At 44.4% G+C, this 16828-nt stretch overlaps 1 protein-coding gene across 4 annotated transcripts in view; it reads right to left on the bottom strand.

Moving 5' to 3' along the window:
* LNX1 (ligand of numb-protein X 1) overlaps positions 1 to 16828 on the bottom strand; it is a 116274-nt gene that overhangs the window by 80098 nt on the left and 19348 nt on the right. The window contains exon 1 of one of the 4 annotated variants that reach the window (XM_059671139.1): positions 10374 to 10737. The exons of the other annotated variants lie outside the window; for them this stretch is intronic. Within the exon in view, the coding sequence (XP_059527122.1) occupies positions 10374 to 10465 (92 nt within the window). The 5' untranslated portion in view covers positions 10466 to 10737. Of the gene's footprint in view, positions 1 to 10373; positions 10738 to 16828 lie in introns of those variants that run through there. 4 annotated transcript variants of the gene reach the window in all.

Raw genomic sequence — 16828 nt, 5'->3', positions numbered from 1 at the left:
TGATAAAAAAAAAAAAAGGAAACATGACTATGAGAAAAGATGTCTGGTTCTATGAGAAAAGATGTGTGGTTCTTTAGCCTGAGAGCTTTCATTGGCCTGCAGGAATGGGTCATCTCCTGCCCTATTCCTTCCAAGGCCAGTCCTGGACTGGCAGTGGGAAGTCTCCTCTGTTGGCTTTGAAGGGGTTGTGCTCTAATGCCAATGAGTACTGAGAGCCCGTTTCTCCATGTTGGTCCCCAAAGTGACGACACCCACAAGGAAGGTGGGGAGACTCTAATAAAACTCTTATGTACAATTTCCTCTTCCCCTTTAAGAACATTGTGTTTTATAATGGACATACTACATGTGTATAATGCATAAATAGATAACCATACATATAATAGGCATGTGGATAAATTTCTTTATTAATATAGGTCTGTATCAAAAAAGTTGGGAGATTACTGCCCTGGGGAGAAGATATTCCTTTATTGCCTTAAAGTTCCCCTCTTAAAGCTTTTGGGTGACCAGGCCATCAAACACACTCACCTTGGTTAAACTTGGTTGAATGCTTTGAATCTTGCCTCCTTTACATTTCCCTTGCCCTCACAGTCAGTCAAAGTAATTGCTTTATTTTTCTCTTTTCCAGCTACTAGCTCAGCATTTTGAGTTTGCCTAAGCTATATTCTTCAAAATTTACCTCAAGAATGTCTTTGTATCAATGGAGTGTGAATGGGGACTTAAGAGATATGGCAACCAATAGCAAGATATAGACCAGTGGTTCTCAACCTTGGCTACACATTAGAATCACCTGGAATCTTTTTAAAATCCTGATTTCTGGGCCTCATCCTCCGGAAATTCTGTTTCTTTGTTACTAATGTTGTGGCCTCACCCCATAACAAAGAAACAGAATTTCCGGAGGATGAGGCCCAGAAATTAGGATTTTAAAAAGATTCCCAGGTGATTCTAATGTGCAGCCAAGGTTGAGAACCACTGGTATAGACCTTATTTAGTTCACAATTCAAACTGTTAATAGAAAAGTTATGAGATAACAGGGAAAATATGAACTGACCTCATATTTGATAATAAGGAAATATGCTTACTTATGTTTGGTGTGATATTAGTGTTCTGGTTATATTTCTTAAACCATCTTTATCCTTTACAGGTAAATACTGAAACAATGGCAGGTGAAATATGATGCTTGAGATTTGCTTCAAAACAATTCAAGGAAGATATAGATGAAATAAGATATCCATGAATTGTTAATTATTAAAGGTGGGTAATAAGGTGCATGGAGATTCATTATAGTCTTCTACTTTTGAATTGAGATTTTCATTATAAAAAGATAAAATAAAATAAATCAACCAAACTCGAAGCAATCAGTGATATCTTAAAGAAATCCCCATTTTGCCTTTTATCTACCAACATTTCTTTTGGCATGTGACCCAAAGAAAGGCCAACACAATTTGCCAAGCACTGGAGTGGTATCTTGAAACTCCTGGGTTTTGCATTTTAGACCAGAAAGCAAACTGTCTGGGACTGAAGTTGCTTTACTGTCAGGTAAAAGAGTACTTGCTGATTCCAAAGGAGAAAAAAAAATAAGATTATTAAATAGGACCACTATGCTCTTTGAACATCAAAGAATCATTACAAAGCTACATTGTGATGAGTTAAATATAAATGAATCAGGAACATGCGGCTTCAATTTCCTTCCAAATACACACATTTGTCGATTTAAGGGAAAATGCCCGATTAAACATGTGCTGAACTGCAATCCTTTGAAAGACGGGAAGAGAATCACTGAACCCGAATGGGCCCTGGCTTTGCTCCTGAGACTGGACCTTTGGAATATGATTTTACCACCTCACCCCATTTCCTCTGCAAACTCTACCTCCTTCCTTCCAGGGCCTAATCCAAACTCTACTTCAAGTCCTCAAAACATATGACTAAAAAAATGTCCAGAGATCAGCAACATTTCTTTTCTTTTTAATTTTGATGAGAAAGAAACAAATTCTTCGAGACTCAACTTAGAAAGCACTTACTGGCAAATCCATAAACCCTGTTGGTTTAAACTTGGAAAGTAGGGATGAAAAAGGAAGGAGCCACATACTAAACCTGACAAGCTCAATGGAGGCCTGCATGGCCGGCCTTACAAACTCAGAGACCAAAAGTAACCACATAGGACCGTCAGAACATAATTCCTAAACTAAAAGCGAGTCATAGAGGGTAGTTACATCCTGGGCCTATGGCTCCCTTAACAAAGGTTAATCTTTGCCTTAATTGAGTCTATTGTCTTTTTGCATCTAAGATAACATACCCTTGGAATCTCAGAGTGATCTTTTCCAGACCCCTTAGGGCACACCCACCCACCAGAGCAGGAGCCACAGAACCCCGCATTGTTATCTTGTCCCCCGAAGACCGTCTCTATGCACCCACTAGTGTAAAAGAAGTATGTGTTTCTCCATTTTATTTCTTACCCAATCTCAGAGATTTCCCTTCCTTGCTTTCTATCTTAATCTACTGCCAATGGATTTCCTGTAACCCTCCCTATGTCTCATCTTTTGATTCTAATCTATAAAATATGCTGCAAAACTGCCATTCTCCAGAGCATTTTCTCAATCTGTTGAATGTTGCTTCCCGGCAATGGTCATCTGCTTGGCTCAAATAAACTCATAAAAATTCTCTACAGGGTTGGACACTTCTTATGTCGGCAAAAGTAATGGGAGTAGTTAACACAGTGAAAATGAAGTGAGGAGAAAACTGATGCGGAGGTAGCCCCACTGTCCTCTCACTCATCCCCCTCCCTCCTCAGTCACGTGAGAAAGAATTCAACGGAAACAATCTGGACGTGCCTGTGTGGGTCTCTTATTAGTACAAAGCTGTTTAAAACGACGCTTCCCAGCTTAAGCAGTTTCTAGACCAGGAGTCCTCACACTACGGCCCGCGGGCCACATGCAAATACAAATATTGTATTTGTTCCCGTTTTGTTTTTTTACTTCAAAATAAGATATGTGCAGTGTGCATAGGAATTTGTTCATGGTTTTTTTTAAAACTATAGTCCGGCCCTCCAATGGTCTGAGGGACAGTGAACTGGCCCCCTGTTTAAAAAGTTTGAGGACCCCTGTTTTAGACCAACACCTGGCCCAACTCTGCCTGAAGTCAGCAGGGGGAAAACCAAGTTTCTTAGGCTAGGCCTTGACCTAGGGGAGGGAAATGGAGCCGTTGGACCAGGGCCTAAAGAGTGAGCTATAAAAGTAAGGCAAGCAGTCCTCTCACTTGAAGTCCGGAACGCCCTGCGGTGTGAGGTGAGGTGAGGCGCTCTCTGGCCTGTGGGCCCCAGAGTGAATGTTCCTGCTGTGTCATGACAGTGCAGTGTGTCAGAGGGGAGCTGTGCAGGTTGGTCTGAGAGAGTCCTGCCAGGGAGGTGGGTGGTTGGACTCGGGAGCCTAAGGCTGCGTCTTTGACTTCTGCACCCCCTCCCCCCTGCCACTACCCAGGAAGGAGCACACAGGGTTGCCTCTTATCTCCTGTGCTCTCGGCAGTTTCTCCAGGAGACCTTGTTCTTCCACAGGCCTAACTGATTCAAGTTGCAAAATCAGAGTCACTCATCTTCATTTTCCCAGCACAGAACTCCAGTGGGAATAAACCTTCCCTGATGAACTAGTGTAATTTTTCTCTCCAGATACTGGCACGGATACTGCTCCTGGTGATGACATTTACTGACCAAAACTATTTGCCTGTAAGCTAGAAAGACAGCCAGCATTTCCTGACTTTCTGAGAAGCCGCACAGCTATGGCAGCAGCACTGGCTTCAGCGACCCTGCCTGGCTGTCTTGTTGATAACTGGGTCCCTAAAACAAAGGGCAGGTATCTACTTTGAAAGGTAGGGCTCCCACTTACTATGCACCCACTCAAAACTCAGTCAGACTTTCTGCTGTGGGCATAAACACAGTATCCACCAGAATATGACCCAAAAGTAAGAAATATTTCCAAGGGTGCCAGAGCTAGCAACCTCAAAGGTGGGGGAAAGAGGAAAAGCCTTTATGTCTTTTGAGAGTTGAGTGTGTTCCATAAAATGCAGCTTACCACCCACCAAACTCTAAGGTTTTCTCCGGAATTGTTACTAAACAAAAGATTGAAAGAGCTCATTGGCCAGAGAAACCATCTCAGGTACTTGAACACGGTGCCGCTTTCCCCCAGCACCTGAGAGGAGGCTGGCTTGCACATTATCCCCAAGATAACAATCCCTTCCACAGAATCCCAACCAGGGTGCTCTTGACTGAAGCTTGCAACGTTTAGGAATTGGCCAGGATATGAGGCAAATTCATTTCACTCAGTTCAACTTAAATCTGAACGGTGCAGAGCCGGGTGTACAGATGGTAACATTCCCAAGCTCTCCCCGTAAGGACTGACCTGGTGGAGAGACAAGCAGGAAGGCTGCTGATGACACAGCAGAGGAGGCGCAGAGAGCGAGCGTGGCCGCTCCACAGGGGTCGGCAGGGTGAGTGGCGGCCGAGCTGCTGCAGCTAAGGGTTCTTAAGCTGCAGTGCCCATGAGGATCACCTGGGGTCACTTGTTAAGAATGAAAACGGGATGGGCCCCATAAGGATCACCTGGGGAACTTGAGACATGGATGCCGCCACCAAAGTTTTTGTTTTGTTTTGATTTAGAGATCAAGCACCTACGAGTCAAAAACCAAATACAGATGGGCCAGTGAGGCTCAGTGATTGAACATTGACTTATAAACCAGGAGGTCAGGGTTTGATTCCAGGTCACATGCCTGGGTTGCAGGCTTGATCCCTGGTAGGGGATGTGCAGGAGGCAGTCAATCAATGATTCTCTCTCATCATTGATGTTTCTATTTTCTCTCCCTTTCCCTTCCTCTCTGAAATCTATATTCAAATCAATCTATATAACACTAGTGGCCCAGTGCATGAATTTGTGCACATTGAAAGGAAATTAATTAGAAAAAATATTTTAATATCACTATTCGCCCTTTATAATAGAAGTGTCAACCAAATTCAAGATCGACAATGACAGATGGAAACACATGCATGCAATTGACCAGTGAGAGTGTTATATGTATTGCGCATGTGCGAGTCAACTTAGCCTTTTATAGATATAGAACAAACTTGCTTAATTCGAACTGCTTTCTGATTTAGCTAAATTTTTTCCAGCCCAGTGAAGCACCCCAACTTCTCTTTCAGGTAATTGTCAGCAACACAGCAGTAAATATCAACATGAAGCAGATTATTATTGTAGATCACGCAGGGAGAACAAAGGGTAAAATATTTAACTGCAGCAGTGTTTGACTATATTCTTCGCAGTAAGAAAACCTGAAATAATTTTCAAGGTCCACCATTTCTTACTTCTTTTCAGTTGGGTCAAGTTTCTAAGCTTTCTAAATCTCTGTTTTCCGGTTAATGAAAAGAAAATAGGATTCCATTGCGTCTCCTATCTACCTACTCCAGTACTTCAGCGAGGATCAAATGAGATGAGGCACAGGAAAACGCTTCACAGACATTTGGTTAAAGTGTAGAATGTTTCTACTTGGGTGTTCCTGGGATGAAGAAACTGCAAGGAAGCTAGTCGCTAGGGAGAGGAAGCTGAGTGTTGGTATGCGATGTCATTACCCAGACGGTTGGACATTTAGCACATTAGCCTTTTATATATAGAGATAAAAATATATATTCAAAAAATAAAAACCAAACCTGGCCCTCAGTTTTTATCTGGGTTCTCCTCAGAGCCCAAGCTGCTCAAATGACTTCACCCAAAAGTTTTATCATATGTGCGGCTGTAAATAGGCCCAGAAAGATGAGAAGGCGATATCTGTGCTGGTGCCCATAAGCGTGAAAACCTATTTACTGAATTTGCTTTGGGGTCCAGAAAATTGAGGAAGACTTTGAGGGTTTGTAGGGAAGATAGCACTGCCCTTTATCCCGTGGCATGCTCTTTGCAGCTCCCGAGAGCAGCCCCAGACTCCTGCTCCCTGACCCGTGGGTTGGACTGCACACCTAATATTCTGGTTTTTGGCTTGTCCTGTGGAAGTCACTCTTCTCTGGGTCATGGCCACAGGTGGCAATGGCCTGTTTAGAGAAGGAGCTGCCTGGGGTTATACACGCAAGGCCAAAGTTGGATTGGACAAGGTGTTTTTCTTTTATTCTGTGTTAAATTGAATTTGAATGTCTTAAGACACTATAAACAGGATGTCCCCCAAAATGTATACATTTTGAATATAACTATAAAGACAGTGCTTATTAAAATACATTTCCTTTTCATTTAACAGCTATCAGCCGTTAAAGCGTGTGTACATGTTTATACAGGTTTTTGGGACACTCTATATATACAGGCATGGACAAAAGTAGGATTACAGTTGTGAGTACTCAAAACACAGCTTATTCTTATATTATTGTTTATTTATGAATTATTGTATTATTTATTATTATCAACTGTTTTTGCCCACCCCTGTATCAACTATGTCCTCTGCAGTTGACCAGAGAGGCCACCACTTCCTTTTGTTTTATGCTCAAATGATGCACATGTTTAATAGTTCCTGCCTGGTTCCTGTAGAGCAGTGGTTCTCAACCTTCCTGATGCCGCGGCCCTTTAATACAGTTCCTCATGTGGTGGTGACCCCCAACCATAAAATCATTTTCGTTGCTACTTCATAACTGTAATGTTGCTACTGGTATGAATCATAATGTAAATATCTGATATGCAGGATGTATTTTCATTGTTACAAATTGAACATAATTAAAGCATAGTGATTAATCACAAAAACAATATGTAATTATATATGTGTTTTCCGATGGTCTTAGGCGATCCCTGTGAAAGGGTCGTTCGACCCCCAAAGGGGTCTCGACCCACAGGTTGAGAACTGCTGCTGTAGAGCAAGCATGTCAAATTCATGGCCCGAGGGCCGCATGCAGCCCACTACGAATATTTTTGTGGCCCCGCCAATATAATGGTAAGTAAGAAACATTTTAATAAAAATTTCATAACTTAATTTTTACAATATCCTGTTATACATAATTATTAATAACTAACTACAATGTTTGCTAATGACTGATTACTATAATCGTGTTGCATTCATTTCCCTTACACGCAGGTGCACCATTTCTCTCCACTAATATGAGCAGCAAATATTTTAGCAGCCGATTGCCATGTCATTAGTCTTGGACTGACATGTTTGGTGTGTGCAACAGGAAATGTTTTGCTTTTGGAGAACAAGAAAAATAGGTTTATTTGCATTATGCTTATTAAATGTGCAGTTATTCAGTGTCTGGTGAGTTAATGTTCAAGAAAAAATATCAATTTTTATTAAAATGTTCTATGATTTTGTTAATGGTTACTCATTTATTTCAGCCCTTTGTATTCAGCATGTCTCTATTGAAATAAACCTACGTTTCTATGAAAATTGAAGCTTTTGTGTGTGTTTTTTGTGGCCCCCATAAACTTAAACCTTTATTTGGCCCATGTTAGCCTTTGAGTTTGACATGCTTGCTGTAGGCATTTGAGTTTAATAACCCCCCCGTCCCTCCCACACACAAACACACATGGCCACATGCTTAAATGGATTAGCTCCAGATTTTCAGCTGGGTCTTGAGGGGGCAGGACAGACCAAGAGAATCCCACTCAGATGACGGTGGCAGGAGAAAGGCAAGCTTCCCAGAGCCTCCCAGAGCCTCCACCCAGTCCCCTGCCTCCGAGATCCCAGCAGCCCACGATGGTGAGAGAGTGTCTCCATTTCAGGTCCCTGCAGCCCCCACCCAGTGGCCTTCTCCCGCGACTGCCAAACGGGCCCAGCAGCCCCACTCACTGCTCTCCACTGCCATTTCCCAAAGCGTTGGTACCAACCCCAGCCACCTCCTCACAGGTTTGCCTGCGCTATTTCCCTCGCCTGAATGCTCTCTCTTTCCATCCCTGATTTTGCCTACTTCCTATTTACATCAAGATCCAGCTCAAACCCCCAACTTCTCTAGAAGCATTCTATGACTAATTTCACTGAAGTGGACCATCTCCACCTCTTCTCAACCTATTACCTACCCTTCTTTTTAAAGACTTTGTGTATATAACTTGTGTGTGTACATTTTATCTCTTCAATTAGACTGTCAGCTCCTTGCGGGTGAGTACTGTGCCTAATTTCTTACTGCTGTGCACTTGCCACAGTACCTGAAATGCGTCCTTATCACCAGTTAGTTCACTGTCACCAGTAGCATCAGGTAAAAACACCACATGCTTCTCTCATAAAGCATCCCCAGCAACTAGAAGCCTCCCCGAAAGTTCTATCAAATTAGTTTGGGAACAGTGTCCTGGTGATTTCCTGGCACCGTGCTTCCTGGGTCTCTTCACATTTTGGAAAGAACGGCCTGCTTGCGTCCACTCAACTATTCAAGAGAAACGCTGCCTTTGACCCACGAACCTGTAGAAGAGGCTATAAAACTGAAAGGACCTCATTGGACAGGCTCCTCAGTAGCACCTGCAGTGGGTCGCATGGTCACCCCCACTGAAAACTGAAAAAGATAGGTCTACCCACCCGGAACCTGTGATGTGACCTTATTTGGAAAAAGGTCCTTACAATTAAGCTAAAGAGCTCAAGATGAGATCGTCCTGGATTATCCAGGTGGGCCTTAAACCCAATGACAAGTGTCCTCAGAAGAAGAGGAGAGGACATAGACAGAACTGGAGAAGACATAGGTGATGAAGACATAGGAGAAGAAGGTGATGTGGGGGCAGAGATTGGAATTACGTGGCCACAAACGGAGGAGCGACCGGAACCACCAGAAAGTGAAGAGGCAGGGTAGGGACCCTCCCTGGAGCCTTCATAGGAGCCCTGTTGACATCTTAATTTCAAGCTTCTGGCCTCCTGAACTGTGAGGAAACAGATTTCTGTGGTTTCAGGCCACCAACTGTGGAGTATTTTGTTACAGCAGCCAACAAGGACGTAGGTGGGGAAGGGGCAATGGGTTGGGGGAGGGGAGGCTTTGGCCCTAGCTGTCAGAGACACCAACTTCAGCATTCAGCAAGAGAGAGGAAGGGGACTTTCACAGTCCCAGTTAGTTCTGCCATTGTCTATTTTTCTAGAAAAGCTTCCACGAGGTCCTTATTTCCCCAGAGGTGCTCACTATTCAGGCTTCCGCCAGGTACTTTCTCTTTGAACCTTCTTATCTAAGGTGGAGTGGAGTTACAGTCCCATGAGGAAGGACCAGATAATCCTGAAATGTAGAGCCCTCAGAATGGATGGCCTTTCTCCAAGGTCCTAGGTCATTTGCTCCTTCCTCCACTTAGCAAGCATTTATTGAGCATCTACTGTGCTAAACAAATTGGCGAGTCTGGCTACTTACAAAAGAGGCCTGGTGATCACCACAGATTCATGGGGATGGAGGCATCTCTATCTCAATATAATCAGCCATGCTTTTCTAGTCTGGGCTCTAGGAACCCTTGTCAGAGTCCCTCTGTTCATTTGCCCACTGACTCTAATTTACACATAAGCCAACCCTTCCTATTTTTACCAGTCTGATTAGTAAGAAATACATTTTTGCAAATGCTCCAAACACGGAGACACACCCGGCAGCACTTTTTATATGATTGCTAGAAGCTGTTCACATCCTTCTGCAACCCTCTTTCCAAGCTTATTAAGAGGAGGAGCCAGAAAAATATCATTGTAGAGGTTGGGTATATGAGTCACTTCCTCTTATAAAACAGACATGGGCCATAGAAGAATGTCTTCCTTCCTTAGAGACACATAGTGAAGTATTTAGAGGTGAAATGTTATGATGATTGCAAAGTACTCCAAACCACTTCAGTAAAGAATAAATAAATGAGGTAAAGGTGGCAACATGTTAATCATTAAATCTAGGTGAGAGGAATATGGGTGCTCCCTACACAGTTCTTTCTGCTTTCCCATATGTTTACAGATTACCCCAAATAAAAACAGAATGGATATGTATTTTCTACATATAGGGCTACCTTTCCCCTGTGCTGACACTGTGTGTGTCTCGGGTATGGAGACCAACAGTCTCAGAAAGGGATGAGAAGTGCTCGAGAGAGGCTGCAGATCTGTGCGTGCAAGCTCTGCTCTTAGGTTCTATTTATGGAAGGAACAGAAGACACATCTATTGAGAGAAAGCGGAGTACAAAAGAGAGCAGCGTTGGCATAGAAGCAGGAAAGAAATGCCTCGTTGGGAAAGCACCGCATCAAAAAGACGTGTTTTTCTGTGAAGTCACAGACAGCTGAGCATTGCTTTACCCGGCTGGCAGGGCGATTTGTCCAAGTGCATCCAGCGCATGTGGAATTTATTCCTCTAAACAAACATACCAGCCGGGAACTGACTCAGGTCCCATCCCCAACATCCCCGACACACCAACCCGGGCAGGCACAGTTACCGGGGGACTCACAGTTCTGAGTACAGGAAGTGCAGGTTGCCCACATTGTCAATGTAGTTGGCAGGGCTGAGCCAAGGCAGGACCAGCAACAGAAGCGCCTTCATTTTCCGAGCAGTGTGCTGCTTTCTTCCTGGCCACCTTCTCTGGCAGCTGCCGGGGCCCGGCCCAGCCCAGCCCCTTTACACAAACCTTGCCATGTCCTCACAATCAGTAGACCATAAGGAGTCTTAGAGCCCTTCAATCGAGCCCCGCCGATAAATAAATCCTGGGCCTGTAAGAGGATTGCACCCTGTGTTTCTCAGACAGGGAAATAGGAGAACGGAGGGTCCCACCATGGTTGGCGAGAGGGCTTAGGCTGAGAGTGAGCAGGCTGATGCCCGGGAAAGGGACCTGCCCCTCCTGCAGGATGCCGACTGGCTCTTGAGGAGCAGCTGGTACATTTACATCACTGGCCGGGAGCAGATGGGCTGGAAGCTGAACTGTGCTGGGAGAGGGCAGGAGCATGGCATGTTCAGGCCCACGGCGTGAATGAGCAGACAACCAAGGCTGTCCTCCAGCTTGCAGAGGAAGACACTGAGGAGCCAGCAGCTTGGGAACACAGGCTGGAGATCTGAGTTCACAGTCAGCCTGCAGATACTGCGACACAGAAGGACGATATGCGAACCGACTCCGCCTCTAAATGTATGTTTAGAACATGCACTGAAGGTGTGTTACCGCCTACTGCCCTGACTGCCCTGACAGACATGAGCGAAGGGGTGGCTTCCTTGCTAATTTTTGAAAATTATTCTCTTTGAGGAAAACAAAGAGCCTTGATAGATAGGAAGTTCTGTCCAAACAATGTTCAGGCTGCTGTTCTGTGAGGAAGACGGCCCTCCGTTCCTCCCTCTCTGCTGAGTGACTGAAATAAGCTCTGGCACTAGCTGTAGGGCCCAGGCACTTCAGTTAAGCCCCTGAGCCTCAGTCATCTCAGCTTTGAAATGGAACTAATAATGCCTCACTTGCTTGGTCCACATCATCTCTTCTAGCTTTCAGATCTGTGTTTCCAGACTATCCTATCAACTCGGCAGTAGGACATCTAAGCCGGCCTACGCTCCAGAATGCCACAGAAGCCCCAGGAGTCCTCTCCTTCTCCATATTCAAGAAGATCAACATCCATTTTGCCAACTCCAGGCCTGAATCTTAATAGAAATGACTAAAAGAGATAATTTAATTAATAACAACCAAGCAATCACAGCAAACTACACTTGCTGGGAAGACCAGAGAAAAATCTACAGGATGAGACCAACTGCAATAAACTGTGTAGGAAGTAGGAATTTGGAATCAGCGATCTGCATTTTCCTGAAGCGGGCCTAAAATAGATCAAATACAGTAGACTCTTAGAATGTGCAGATTTAATTTCTACAGTTTAAATCCAAGGTAAGCAGCCTTGATAAAGCATGACATGAATGAATGTTGTTGAGGCCCTAATTTGAATTCCATTTCCTTTAAGTCTGGTATGCAAGAGTGAGTCAGAGCTGGTGAAGAGCAGCAAAAAGGAAGTAAGGTTTGGTATTTAGATGCTGGAGCCAAACAGGCTTGAGTTTGAACCTGAACTCCACAACATACTAGCTGTGTGACACTGAACATGTTGTTTAACCTCTCTGAACCTCCATTTCCTCCTCAGTGAAAGAAAGACAACAATAATAGGGCTTCCTCATAGTATTGTTATGAAGGTAGAATGAGATAGTGCCTATGAAGAACAAAGGGCTCAATGAGTGTTAGCTATTGTTATAAAGATTGTTAATAATAATTACTAATGATAGTGAATGAGCCGAGCTGGCAGCTCAGCACCTATTTCCAAAAGACTTTGTTATTCTCATCTGTCCTTTCTTTCCTCCTGTACATGAGGAACATGACATGTTACAGTGCTTTCCTGACTGTGGAGTTTCACAGTGTCCTGAGACATGCTCTACTGTATAGCTCAGAACCCATAAGCAGCATTGTATATAAGAAAGCATGTGGGTTTCAGAGGATACTGGATTGCATTTTTGATCAACTTGGACATGTCAGGTTGCCTCTCAAAGTCTCTGTGAAAAAAATAAGAATGCCTGTCCTTTCATTCTTTGCATTTCAAGAGGATAAAATTCACTAATGGATATGAATGCAATATAAAAGTGAAGATATTGGTTTTTGTTGCTCTCACGTCACTGTGGCAAAAACTGCCATTTGCCTATCCAATATCTAATCTCTTCTTCCTTTTAACAGAACCCAAGTTTTGTTCATGGTGACAATGCACTTAACCTCACAGATAGGTAGCCATGTAATACAATATTGGCCAATGAGGTATAAGCAGAAATGAATTACTGGGTGAAGCATCTAAGAATGCTCTTTACGGAATGGAGTCTCAGTCTGCACATTGTATTTTGCCCTTCCTGTTTTGTTCTTCCTGCCTGGTTCTTCCTACCTGGAACTTGGATGTGATACTGGAGTCTGAGCAGCCATACTGAGAACATGAGGTAACAAACTCAAGAATAAAAGCTAATCTGGAAAGCAGCAGGATACTAGATTTCTGGTGGCACCATGCCAACATCATAGACTTCCTACCCCCAGAATTTGTGTTAGGTCAGAAAAAGAAAACTTTTAATAGTTAAACCAATATAACTTGAATTTTCATTACCTGCCATCAGATGTAATCCTAACTAATACAATCCCTTGGGAATAAAAATTCCACCTTTAAATGGTCATGAATTTCTCTGTGGCTTACTTGTCAATAAATAGTTCTAACCCTAATCCTTGACTGTCTACATCCTATTTATCCTTTAAATGTCATCTCAGGTATCACCTACCATCTCCTATTTTTTGGTCTCTTTTATCTTCATTAAATAGGGTACTCCTTGAAGAAGGAGTTCTACTGATCATGTTCTTCATCATATCTTCACCATAGTACCTAGAACGCAGTAGATAATAAATATTTGTAGAACCAAAAAGAATTTGGCTCAAAGAGTCAATTTTTTGGACTAGCTTTCTTGATCAGAGACAAGTTAACAAAACAGGACTTCAAACTTATAAGAGCCATGACAGGCATTAAGCATTATATAGATGGATAATAAATGACCAGGAAAAAAGAAAAAAAGGTAAGGAAGGTTTCTGGGAATGAGTACCCAAGAGAATGTTATTTCTTTAAAGAATTGCTTGGAGCACAGTCTGATAGAGATTCAATGGTTCTGTCAAAGGTAATGCAGAAACATTGCCTCATTTCTTCCATGCCCAGGAAAGTCAAACTAGTGGCTCTCAGCTAGGTAAGGCCAGGAAAACTTTGGGTTCAGGGCAGAAAAGTTACATGAAGGATAAATGTCAAGGTTATAGGGAGATGTTGAGCCAGGCAGTAATGATCAACCAGACTTGTAACTTACCTACCTCCCCTAGGGTAACACTCCCCAGACCTCAGCCCAGCAGTAAAATCTTCCCTTCACTGTACACAGCTAGCTGAGCTTGTGTGGGACTGAACGCACTCCAGAAAAGGGCCTCTGATAGAAGTAAAGGTCAAGAGAGGTTCCAGGGTAGGTCTTTGGAGAAGAAACTTCCGGGACACTGGGTGCAAAGTCAATCAACAAAATAACACCAGAGAACCTTCAGTTAGCTGTGCCAATTGTATCGGATTTTCATTCAGGGCTGAATTCAAAACAGTGAACAAAGATCTCTTTATTCATGCTAGTAAATACTTAAGAAGGGACAGCTTTATTATCGCTCATTTCTATTATCCTATTTAATAAAAGCCTAATATGCAAATTGTCCCCTTGGGATGTCTTTTGGTTGGGAGTTCGACCGGGAGATTGGGAGTTCGACTGCTTGCTATGATGTACGCCGAACATGGTGGGCGTTGGTGGCGTGGCACTGGAAGTGGGCGACAGTGGAGGTGCTGCAGGCCCAGATGGGCCTCAATGAGAGAGGGATGATGGAGCAAGTGAGTGGGCGGCACCAGGCCAAGGCAGGTGTGAGCGGGGCCCGAATGCCATACAGATGGGGACCAGCATTGGTGGCAGAGGGTGGGGCTGCCACCTGGCTTCCAGGCTCTGAGGGAGCTGGGCAGGAGGCCCCGGCTCTGACCGATCACCCTATAGGTGGGATGGTGGAGCAGGTGAGGGGGCAGCACCAGGCTATGGCGTGGTGCCAGGTGGGGCTGTGGGGCTGCAGGGCTGTGAGGCTGGGGGCGTGTGCTGGGGCTCAATCCCCGCAGGCCACTTCGAGGGACCCCACGCATGCACAAATTTGTGCACCAGGCCTCTAGTCTTCCATAAGAGAGAAACTAAAGGGCAAAGTGACTTGTCCTAAGAAACAATTCAGTGTGGATGTGCGTTCAACTTCTCTCTTTTACCTTTAAAATGTCATTTCCTCAGAGGCAGATATCATGGCTCATATAGATTTTTCTTTCTTCTTTCAGGGCCTGGCCTATTATGGATCTTAATAAATATTACAGACGCAGATGATGATATTACAGAATAAAGATGTAGTCTTGAGCCTAAGATCACTCCCACTCAGAATCAAGGAAATGAAAGCTTTGCCTCCTCCATACACCCCCCGATGGTCTGGACCAAGAGGGATGCATTGAACTGGCCCTCTGTGGCGCCCTGGCTATGTCTGCTGGCAATGCCCCTTGGTCAGGAAGGCTGCCGTTTGATTTGACAAGCCCATCAGCCTCGTGGTAATTCTTTGCAGAACATCCATGTGAGGGCGTCTGCAAGCATCGAAGAGGGCAGAAGCCAACAGAATTAGCCGGAGGATTTCAAACATTAGTTCACACGCCCAGATTCACTCCCATAGAAGAGCTCTCTAGTCTGAAGTCAGAAACAGTGGTCCAAGGAGTTGCTGGCTCAGCCAGTCATGCACACCCACAGTCCATCCTAAATGTTTTCCTTAAGGGTTTATATTCAACGAAGGATCTGGAGTGCTTAGATAACAATGTTTAGAAATGACACAAATTCTGGGGAGGACAGGCAGCATTTGTTTACAGATGAGATGCCATCTGCCTGCATCCCTGACTCAAGTGGACTGCTATTATTAGCACAATCCTATGGACAGCCCATAAACCGTGACCTTGGCTGACGGGGAAAATATTTCTCTCTACCTGATGGTCCTTTCTAGAGAATGAAAACATTGCTGATGTGGTTATTTCTGCCAGATCTTGTAATTAAGGAGCCAATTCTCATTTTACAGGTAGATACACCTAAGTATGGAGTTTCCCATGATGCTCAGGACTGAGCTCTCCTGGACACACTGGGAGGGAGTGTGTGGGCTCCACTGAGTCGCACAGTGGTTTTCAACCAGAATTAATGCTGAGTTCTCCATAGTAGGTAGATTCTGCCTGCAAAGTTTACATTCCTATAGTGCCAGAGGCCAAAGAACATTTTTTAAACTCATTACAACTAAATCCTGAAACCAAGATGCAAAATTGATAAACAAAGCAATCTTCTAGTACAAACCTATGACAACACCCCCCTGCAGGCAGCCACCAACCTGGAGGCCTCACACAGAAACGTAAGGAAACACTTGCCTCTCAGTTTTCCCAGTCCGAGGATAACTATTTAATCTTAATGTCCCTTCTCAGGGGAGGAAGAGGCGGTCTACTGGCTCAGGCCCAGGCCTAAGGCCCAAGAGGGCTCTGGACTCAGGTTCTGGATTAGCTCCAAATTCTTCATCCTTGCCAACAAAATGCCCAGGGGCTGGGAGGAGAGGAAGTGTTATATTAAGCATTTGATGACTAACATGCACCATATTTTGGGAAATGTTGGTTTCAACCTACTTAGGAAGCTGAAGTGTGGAGAGGATCCAGAGCGCGTGCTGAGGCACCGCGCCTCCTCCCGTGGGAGTTTTCCCTCCAGAGAGCTGCTGACGGGCACCTGTGAAGGGCTCCAAGGCCACAGCTCTTAGAGGTGATTTTAATTAGTTTTGCATTCCCCCCCCCCCCCCACTGTTGTTTTCCCAATGTGCATGCCGTTCTCAGCTGAGGGTTCATCAAGCCTTTATCCCAGGGTTCCTTGAGGTGTGTGGGCCACACAACCTGCATGGGCGGTGAATGAAATTCTCACTTGGGACAGCTAGGTGGGCTTGTGGCATCTCCCTCCTGGAAACCCCACAAGTCCTCAACATCCTCTTCCCAGCCCTTCCCCTGCCCCACTTCTGCTCTGGCCTTGCCCTAGGTCCATGTGCCATCTTATCTCGATTTTTTAAAAAGAATATTCTGGGCCCCAAATCAGCTCTAGGTGAGTGGGTGTGGGGGACCTATTGGGTTTTCACTTTCTCTCCAGAGAGCACCTCCATGTATTTCCTTCTCTCTCTTTTTTCCCCTTTTCCTGAAAAACTCCTGCGGTGGGCAGAATAATGAGCACCCCAAGATGTCCAACTGCTAATCCTCAGAACCTGTGAATCTGCTATCTTACAGGGGCAAAGGGATTTGCAGGGGTGGCCAAGGTAAGGCCCTTGAGATGAGG

This window comes from Myotis daubentonii, chromosome 1, assembly GCF_963259705.1.
Source record: "Myotis daubentonii chromosome 1, mMyoDau2.1, whole genome shotgun sequence".
In the NCBI taxonomy this organism is placed as follows: Eukaryota; Metazoa; Chordata; class Mammalia; order Chiroptera; family Vespertilionidae; genus Myotis; species Myotis daubentonii.
The sequence above is the reverse complement of the archived record's forward strand: the minus strand, read 5'-3'. Positions and strand labels throughout refer to the sequence as shown.